This window comes from Pempheris klunzingeri, chromosome 11 (assembly GCF_042242105.1).
Source record: "Pempheris klunzingeri isolate RE-2024b chromosome 11, fPemKlu1.hap1, whole genome shotgun sequence".
NCBI classification, from domain to species: Eukaryota; Metazoa; Chordata; class Actinopteri; order Acropomatiformes; family Pempheridae; genus Pempheris; species Pempheris klunzingeri.
In genome coordinates this window covers 1,816,996-1,826,557 of record NC_092022.1, presented here as the reverse complement: position 1 = coordinate 1,826,557, position 9,562 = coordinate 1,816,996, and the positions used below count along the sequence as shown (strand labels likewise).

General features: G+C 46.2%; 1 protein-coding gene across 1 annotated transcript; it reads left to right on the top strand.

The window, feature by feature from the left end:
• Positions 1-1,996: 1,996 nt before the first annotated feature.
• On the top strand, positions 1,997-8,958 carry fkbp1ab (FKBP prolyl isomerase 1Ab). The gene is made up of 5 exons (XM_070840199.1): positions 1,997-2,120; positions 2,270-2,317; positions 5,689-5,801; positions 6,357-6,515; positions 7,495-8,958. The coding sequence occupies exons 1-4, from the start codon at positions 2,084-2,086 to the stop codon at positions 6,483-6,485; spliced, it is 327 nt and encodes a 108-aa protein (XP_070696300.1). The 5' UTR covers positions 1,997-2,083; the 3' UTR covers positions 6,486-6,515; positions 7,495-8,958.
• The last annotated feature ends 604 nt before the right edge of the window (positions 8,959-9,562 follow it).

The window sequence follows — 9,562 nt, the reverse complement described above, 5'->3', positions numbered from 1 at the left end:
CTGTCTGGTCCCTGTACGACTGGAGTAGGAGTCTGGTTCGTATTGCCGGCAGGAAGTCAGACCTGTTCCCGGTCCATGTTGGACTCCGGCAGGGCTGCCCTTTGTCACCGGTTCTGTTCATTATTTTTATGGACAGAATTTCTAGGCGCAGCCAGGGGCCGGAGGGGGTCCGGTTTGGGGACCTCATGATAGCATCTCTGCTTTTTGCGGATGATGTTGTCATGTTGGCTTCGTCAGGCCGGGACCTCCAGTGTGCACTGGGGCGGTTTGCAGCCTAGTGTGAAGCGGCTGGGATGAGAATCAGCACCTCCAAGTCCGAGGCCATGGTTCTCGACCAGAAAAAGGTGGTTTGCCATCTCCGGGTCGGTGGAGAGTCCTTGCCTCAAGTGGAGGAGTTCAAGTATCTTGGGGTCTTGTTCACGAGTGGGGGAAAGATGGAGCGTGAGATCGACAGGCGGATCGGTGCAGCGTCTGCAGTAATGCGGTCACTGTATCGGTCCGTCGTGGTGAAGAGGGAGCTGAGCCAAAAGGCAACGCTCTCGATTTACCGGTCGATCTACGTTCCTACCCTCACCTATGGTCATGAGCTTTGGGTCATGACCGAAAGAACGAGATCACGGATACAAGCGGCCGAAATGAGTTTCCTCCGCAGGGTGGCCGGGCACACCCTTAGAGATAGGGTGAGGAGTTCGACCATCCGGGAGGAGCTTGGAGTAGAGCCGCTGCTCCTCCACATCGAGAGAAGCCAGCTGAGGTAGCTCGGGCATCTGTTTCGGATGCCTCCTGGACGCCTCCCTGGGGAGGTTTTCCGGGCATGTCCCACCGGAAGGAGGCCCCGGGAAAACCCAGGACACGCTGGAGGGACTATGTCTCTTGGCTGGCCTGGGAACGCCTCGGGGTCCCACCGGACGAGCTGGAGGAGGTGTCTGGGGCCGGGGAAGTCTCTGCTAAAACTGCTGCCCCCACGACCGACTCCTGATAAGCGGCTGAAGATGGATGGATGTTTTATTTCCACGCCCCCCAGGAAGTGCATCAGGGCTTTGGATTAAATTTTACATAGTGGCCAAACTGTGTAGTCACAACAACAATTTAATCCTTTCAGTCATTTGGAAAGCTTAGAGGAGCTGCTCGATTAAATCACTTCATCCACATTCAAATTAGCAGAGGGCTAACAGGAAGTTAGCTCAAGGCCGTCGACCATGAATAAGAAGTGGATGTGGCCAACGTGACGCCACCCGTTTGTTTGTGGACTGCTCTTTTAGGAACCTCGATTTCATCATCGACATAATCTTGGTTTTTTTTGGGAACTAAAATTGACGATCGCTCCAAAAAGACTGCCTCTGATTGGTCGATTATTATCATAAATCATGCCCCGCTTTATCTATTTTCCTCTGAATGGGACCATAATTTACTAAACGAACATCCTGCTGTGCTGAAGAAGACTGTAAACTAGAGACTGAGACCAGAAACTCATCAGGAAAATGTTCACTGAGCTCATTTTCGCATTGACTTCCAGTCAATCAGACTTCTGTTTGGAGCCGGTGGAGTCGCCCCCTGCTGGACACTAGAGAGACGCTCCATGGGCCCGAGGATCCAGGTTCCTTTCTGGCTTCATTTGCCGCTGAGAATGAATTTGGCTTCCAGCATTTTATTCATCCATGTTTATTTCACGTTTGTCTGTGGGCAGTGCCTGCTCCTGCACGACCAATCAGAGCAGACTTGGGGGGGCCCTTAAAGAGACAGGCACTAAAACAGAGCCTGCAGAGTGTGGATTAAAAAAAAATAATAAACAGCAAAAGCATGCAAATATTTACAAGTGGGAGCCCAATAATAAGAATGCGCCTGATAAATTGAGCAGCATGTGGTTTTATTTTGGAGGTCGGAGGCGGAAGCGTTGTTGTGTAACATGAGTAATAGACGGTGGTCTCCCTGCAGAGAGAGAGAGAGAGAGAGAGAGAGAGAGAGAGAGGGGGGGGGGGGAGGGAGGGAGGAGGAGGAGGAGAGGAAGGAGCGCTGATCAGACAGACTGACTGCGGGAAGAGTGCTGCCGGCTGCGGGGACAGCTCCAGAACACGCCGCTGAAATGGGAGTGGAAATCGAGACTATAACCCCGGGCGACGGTAAAAAAGCCCCCGCGCGGGCAGGAAACGTGCTTGTGTTGAGTAATAAGTGCACATTTTTGCGCGTGTCTCCGTGCAGCCGAAGACGCGCCGCCTCAATTGTGTGCGGTGTGCCCGCTATAATAAGCGCCTCTCTGGTTTCTCCACAGGAAGGACTTTCCCCAAAAAAGGACAGACGTGCGTGGTGCATTATGTGGGTGAGTTTTTTTGAATCAGGAAACTTATTATTGCACGTTTAGCTGCTCCACTCGGTCGTTTGTGGAGGCCGGGCAAGTGGAGTGACGGCTGCGGGCAACTGTCTCCTGCAAACCGCATGAAAAATAGCCACGCGTGGTAATCCTGTAGGACAAACTGTAAATCCTCCCGGGGACGTTATTATAGCGACGCTGGTGCACTTTTTAAATGCCATAAAGTATGCACGGCAGACATGTCCAGCCCTCATCCACCCCCCCTCTCCACCACCAAGTCAGCCAGCCAGCCAGCCAGCCAGCCAGCCTGTGATATCTCAGTAGGGCAAAGAGGCATGACTGTCTGCATGCAAATTTAACCCCTTCAGCCTCATCCTCGCAGCCTGGAAGCGCATCCCCCCCCCCTCCCTTTGCGTACAGGATCCCCTCGGAGGTGCTGAAGGATGGTGGTGGTGGTGGTGGTGGCGGTGTGTCCCGGGGAGGGCGCACACAACCGGATTCACCGCTGCGTAAAATAATGCGCGCTCCAGATGTGCGAGGCCGTGCGGTGCGTTACTGTCTCACCAAGAGCGTGAGGCAGATGTGCCCGTCCGTCTTAGTGGAATTAATGCAAAACAAATCAGCTACAAAAAAAAAAACAAAGAAAGAAAGAAAGGGGTGGGAAAGGAGGCAAGCGGGTTCCGCCGGAGGGTTGAGTCACAGGCCCAGACAGACAGACAGGCAGACAGGCAGACAGACAGACAGACAGACAGACGGTTTAAATCCCGTCTGATTTCCAGCGCTTTTCTGTCTTTGTTGGAGTTTCTGGGGGGGGGGTTGGCGGCGTTTAGTTGAGCGGATTATATCCGTCTGGGCGACTGCAATAATGGCAGACTGACTGTGTTATTGCTGTAATATGTTCTCCAGACACACAGTGTTTGACTCCCAGTGACTCAAGTGTCCCCCCCCCCACCACCACCACCACCACCACCATCATCATCTCCAGTAGGACAACATTGTAGCACTCAATCATTCCTGTACAGCTCATGATATCAGTTTGGTTTTAATGGTGGCTGCAGGTAGTGATTGTTTTCATCACTGGTTAATGTACAGATAGTCTGGATTAGTCCGTTAATCCTATGGTCTGTCGGCTAATAGAGAACTTTAGCTTCCCAGAGCCCCAGTTGACTTATTAAAATGTCTTTTTTTTCTCAAAGTATCCAAAGATATTCATGTTTCTATCCATAAAGATGAGAAAAACAAAGAAATATTTACATTTGAGAGTATTTTCACCATTTGTGCTTACAAAATGATCACTAATTGATTAACAAAGTAGTCAGCAGTTCATTTCCTGTTCGCTGATGAATCATTTATTATTTCCTAACAGGCATAGACAGCTACGCCAGCATCACTGTGAGGCCGTCGGCTACACCCTCAGCTAAACGCTAGCACACCCGCAATGAAAACGCAGATATGTTTGGCGCTCAGCACGTTCACCTCCTTAGTTGAGCGTGTTAGCATGGTAACATTTGCTAGGTGGCACTAGATAAAGAAAAAAAGTTAAAACAGTCCATCAGCAGGACATGAACGTTTGCACCAAATTTCACGGCAATCCGTCCAATAGCGGTTGAGACTTTTAAATCAAAACCACCAATGTGAACCTCATGGTGGCGCTGGAGGGAAAGTTAAAGAATCACAGGTGTCAGCAAGATTCATCCTCTGTGGATCATGAACGTCCGTGTCGTGGCGACCAGTTCAGTAGCTTTAGAAATGTTCAAGATGGTTGTTGTTCCAGGGAGACTTTGGCCGGGAGCTCCGTTACAGAAAGATTTATATAAAGAAAACATATGAAAATAAAATAGATATATAGATATGAGGATCTATATATAGTGAAATAAAAATAGTATGAGGTAATAAGGTACAAGGACAGCAGTGAAGGGTATAGATACAATAAAGCTAAATATCTAGGGGACATGCAGGACGGGTTAGTTTTGTAATAATGACATTATCTCACTCATTACACGGCTTCTTACTAAAGAAATGAAGAACTGGACACAAAATACTGACTTAGAAATGATTTTATTGCTTCTGTTGTCAGAACGGCGTCCGCAACAACGGCCTGTTGTACAGAAATAACAGACCGTACACATATAAAAGTATGCATATATATCCTATAGATGTAAAAATAAAATCGACTGACACGTTACCATTCATGGAGCCACGCTGCTGCACGGCTGGAAATGTATTAAAGTGACTTCAGTTTAAACGCACAACAAAAAAACGTTTAACATCAGCAGCAAGTTGGGATTTCAGATGGATTTTGCCTCCCGGCGGTCTGGACCGTGTGTCCGTCTGCACCTGTTCTGAGTTTGGCAGAGCTGGTCTGAGTCCTCCTGCCTGGTGAGACAGACATAACTCAGCCTGTAACACAAGCCTCTTGGCTTCAGCATTATGTAACTCCAAGTAAGACCCCATTCGGGCCGTGCACAGTCAAGTGTTTTTTACTTTTTAGGCACAAGCCTGCACCTTTTTTTTTTGTTTTTTTTGTATCACACAAACTACAGGATTTCCTCTCTGGGCTGTCTCCCTTCCTGTCAGCCTTGAAGCGCCACATGAAACAGGATATTCCATTACACGAGCCTTTTCAAACATAGACGTCAAAGTGAAGCTCCAAACTCCGATGCCTTGCCGTGGGAGGGGAGTGCAGGGGGGGTTTGGAAATTCTCCGCCTGACGGAAACGGTCGGCGTGTGAGAATGTCGACACTGTGTTGTTCGGCGGTGAAGTTGGAGCTGCAGTGTGTTGGCAGGAGGTTGAGCTCTTACACATAATTCCATTAGGCTGCTTTCGAGATGTCCAGAGGAGGACAGGACACCCACTCCACTGCCGGGATTACAGGCGGCATCTTGCCATCCGCCCCCTGATGTGCTCAACAACATGCGCTATGTTGCACCTTCTCCCACACACACACACACACACACCACGCCGAACCATCACACACACACTTATTCTGGTGCTAATAACAGTAATAGCGCTGGCGTAAATAGTCTCGGAGGGGTGCTATTCTGCGCATTGATGATTGCGTTCTCCAGACTGTCACAGTGAAACCCACCCTGCAGACAGCTGCAGCAGCTATTTCTGAGATCCTTGGAATCCCTTCATTTGTGGTGTCAATACACACACAGCAGGGAAGATGGATGGCAGACGAGCCTGGAAGATGTATTTGTTTGCACCGTTTTTATGAAATGTTATAAATACAGTTTACGTTTTACCATCATCTGTACGTGTTTAAACGATTCCTGCAGCAGGACTCCTCTCAGTGATGAACCCTGTGTGTGTGTGTGTGTGTGGGCTGCATTATTCACACACATGATGCTCCTCTCTCCATCTCCTCGTTCGCAGGCTCCCTGACGGACGGACGCAAGTTTGACTCCTCTCGCGACAGGGACAAGCCTTTCAGGTTCAAGGTCGGCAAGCAGGAGGTGATCCGAGGCTGGGAGGAGGGCGTGGTGCAGGTGGGCCAGGAGGAGTGTCGGACACATACATTTAAGTCAGTCAGTTTTTGTGAGTGGAAATGTTAACTTTGTGGACAAATCCTGCAGCACAGGTATTTATTAATGCTGCTGGAACAGACAGATTTGGCGAAGCAGCGTCAGCAGTCACAATTCACAGGCAGAAATAATTCAGATTACAAGAAAGAAAGAAAATGCATTTTACTGCTACTGATGTCATCAGTCCTTCCACTAAAATACGTTAATTCATTGACATCATGGTGTTTCCATTAGCACGGTAAACATGGATGCGTCTCTGTGTGTCACACACTCGGCCCTGCAGCATGTAGATGAGGTTGCTGGTGAATGAATGGTGCTGCCAGTCCTTCAAAACTCAGGAAGACATCCGTTTAAAAAAAGCTTTTAATGATCTTCAGATGTAGAAATAATAAAGCATTAACGGCAAGAGAGAGATTTTCACTGTCCTGTGGTTTATTATCCAGCTCAGACTGCATTACCATCTAATTAACTGCACCTTACGTTGCATGTAACTGTTCCACTCTGTCCTCGCTCTCCCAGATGAGTGTTGGTCAAAGGGCCAAGCTGACCTGTTCACCTGACTACGCCTATGGAAACAAAGGCCACCCGGGCATCATTCCTCCGAACGCCACCCTCATCTTTGACGTGGAGCTGCTGGGTCTGGAATGAAACGAATACACAGCCAATTTTTTGTTTTGTGTAAGTCGTCTGCAGCACTTTGCAATCTGACAGCTACTGTTGGTTTTTACAACACCGCCAGTGTAACTCAGTGCTGTCAACCCTGAAGCATATAGTGTTTTTTTTTTAGTTTTATATATCCTACCTTTGAGCCATCCAATGGTGTCCCTGTGTTTCAATATTCAAAGAATATCAGAGAAAACTGTCCTTGGTAGTGCAATGAGTAAAAGCTCAAATGACCAAGATCTTGCGAGCGAGCTGCCTGAATACAACGTATTCATGAGCTGTATTGTTGGGAAATCAAAGCAGGAGACTTTGAAATTTTAGATGTCAGCCAGGCCCTGAAAACACCAAGTTTCCAACAGTCGCTCCACACCCCACACTGATCTCCATTAAGAAAAGCAGTTATTTTACCATAGCTCTATCACTGTAGGGAACAATCTGGGCCTGTCAGTGACATAAACAAGCAGTTTAGTGGACGTACTTTGATCAGGCACAAATGCCCTAAAGGACGACTTTAGTTTGTTAAGTAGCTTGTTTCGCTGCCTGTTCTCGGCTGCTGGCTGAGGTGATCTACTGGACCAGTTCCATAAGTGAGTAAACAGTATGTAATTACACAAATATATGAAAATAGGACTAGGAAAAGTTGTAATGTGGGCCATTCAAGCAACTCTCCACCTCTATACACACCAGACAACATTACGAAAAACAGTAATTTTATTGCTGTTATACACTAAATTGCCCATCTCATACAGATGCCCCACGGTGGCTTGTGCGTCTCGATCAGACACCAAAAAGTGTAATTAAAAAGCCTCATCCTGGGGATGAGAATGGGCCAGTCATTCACACCAATATTGAAGCCATAGTCCGGCCTGAGTGTTGACGGAGCAGGCTCATCATTTCTTGAAAGATGTGATGCAGCACTGACGTAGAACATTACGCCAGAGGCACGCTGTTATCTGTGCTTAACCCTGACTTTTCCCTCTGGTTGTCTTCACAGGTGACTTCCTACCTGGGCGCCCTGGAGAGAAGCTAGGAGAGTCTGCACTTGATTCTATAAGAGGCTTGAGTCTATAGTTCCACTACTTATTTCATCAAACTATGACAGTTTGTGTTATTTTGTCTCTGTGACTGAGTGAATTATATTTTTCCATCATATTCTTCCTCCTAAAAACTATGGGCCATAACCTTACAAACCTCCATGTTCTTAATCTTGAATTTTTTTTTTTTCCTTTCAACTGCGCTTTACTTTTCTTTGTGTTATTTGAAGTGTTGGTTGTGCATGGTTACGCTGAGAAGTACAAATACCAATGAACCGCTAGCAGCGACATTCATCTCTTATGAGTCAGTGCGTACTAGTATTATAATGTCGGAGAGCTGGTGTTTGTTATAATACAGAAACAAACAAAACAAAAAAAGTGTGGAAAAGAAAAACGAAAAGCACACATTTGTATCTCCATCCAGCTTCAAATGAGAACTAATGAACTGAGTTTCTGTTAGAGAGACGAGGCTTAGTGTTGAATTTAGCGACTACCTGTAGTGAAATGTTTAAAGGAGGCCTTAATGGTGCAACACAGGAACTGAGTTTGCCCATTTCTCTATGAAACCACTGTGTTTTCTTTTTCATTGAAAGTGTGAGCTAAAGAAGGGTAATTGGCATGAAAGGAGAACCAATCGCAGCTGTAGATAGTCCTAACGCGTGCCTAAATGTTCTCACCGGACACACGGTTACTACCTTGCCCTGTCTGCATGTTCTAGGCCCGATGGAAACCTTAGTACGTACATGTTGAAAGCTTTGCATCCGATTTGCGTTATTATTGCCTTCTCATCTCGCCAAGTCTTTAAACCCCATTTAAAGCCATACACACGTCGAACAGTGCAAAGACAGGATCTTCGTTGATGCACATCAATTGGATCATTATTTTTTTTTCTTATTATTATTTTTAAAAAAAAGAAGAAAAAAAAAGAAGGGAAATGCTTGAAATTTTCAAAATGGGGTTGAGGAATCAATCAGGTTGTGACCTCCCCCGACCTTATTTTGTGTAACAACTACAATCGTGTATTTTTCAGACGCCAACTTTCTATATCTTAGAATCAACGAAGCTAATGTATAACCTACGATGAGGACGAAGACGATGATGATGATGCTGTTTTGCCGGCGTCAGTCAAGTACCACACTGCCTGACTGAAGTCTGCGCTGTGGCAGAAGAAGAAGAAAGCTGACACACAGCTATCCGAGGGGTTTTTGTATCTCAAATAAATAGTTTTAAATGGAGTTTAAATGAAGGAAAATGCCGGCCTGGCTGCTAAAAATATTGACCGTGGCTGTCGATGTTACATATTGGCCAAGCTGCAACTGGTGTGGCAGCAGTCCACCTCTGTACTGTGTAGTTATTTGCTGATACGTTACTGTATGCAGGCTAAACCAATGATGACATATTTAAAATAAAAGAAGTGCTCTCCACTTGCTCATGGACGTGTGTTTTTTTTTTGTCGTATTTTCTCACTACTGCCTCACCACATTTGATTTATTTAAAAACGCGCATTTATGCTCGTAATCTCATGGGTTTCGGTCTGTACTGCATGCTGTTGAAACACTGCTCACTGTGGTAAAAATGAAGTTGTGCACCCTGGAGATAAAACATACTGTAGACAGAAGTCGAGCCACATGATGATTAACAGTCGTCAAGAGTAATAAAGCACATTTACTGCTGAACTTAAAGGATAACTGCTGTGTTTTTAAACCAGGGATGAACAAGAGTTTGGAAATAATTCAAATTCAGATTACATTCATTTATTCAGGATATTAGAGAAGTAGTGAGGACAAAAGGTCCTCGGATGCTCAGTTAAGAACTGATACCATTTGTAACTGAGGTACAGATATAAAGATACTCCTCACGAGCTGCACTTATGTGCTTTTGGTGATTTTGGTCTTGTTGGGGATGAACTTTATTCTGTGTTTCCTGATTTGTTTTGGTGTCTGAAGCTAATCTGGGTTCGGTCTATAATGGGGGTATTTTTGTTGTTCTTTTGAATCTGTACATTACAGTTTTCCATGTGATCATCCT

What these genes read in the sequence shown, in the direction of transcription:
- fkbp1ab (XM_070840199.1), top strand. Translation starts at nt 2,084, where the DNA reads ATGGGAGTGGAAATCGAGACTATAACCCCGGGCGACG. An exon ending in GTGCGTGGTGCATTATGTGG is followed by an intron (nt 2,318 to 5,688) that starts GTGAGTTTTTTT and finishes CCTCGTTCGCAG; the next exon opens with GCTCCCTGACGGACGGACGC. An exon ending in GGGAGGAGGGCGTGGTGCAG is followed by an intron (nt 5,802 to 6,356) that starts GTGGGCCAGGAG and finishes TCGCTCTCCCAG; the next exon opens with ATGAGTGTTGGTCAAAGGGC.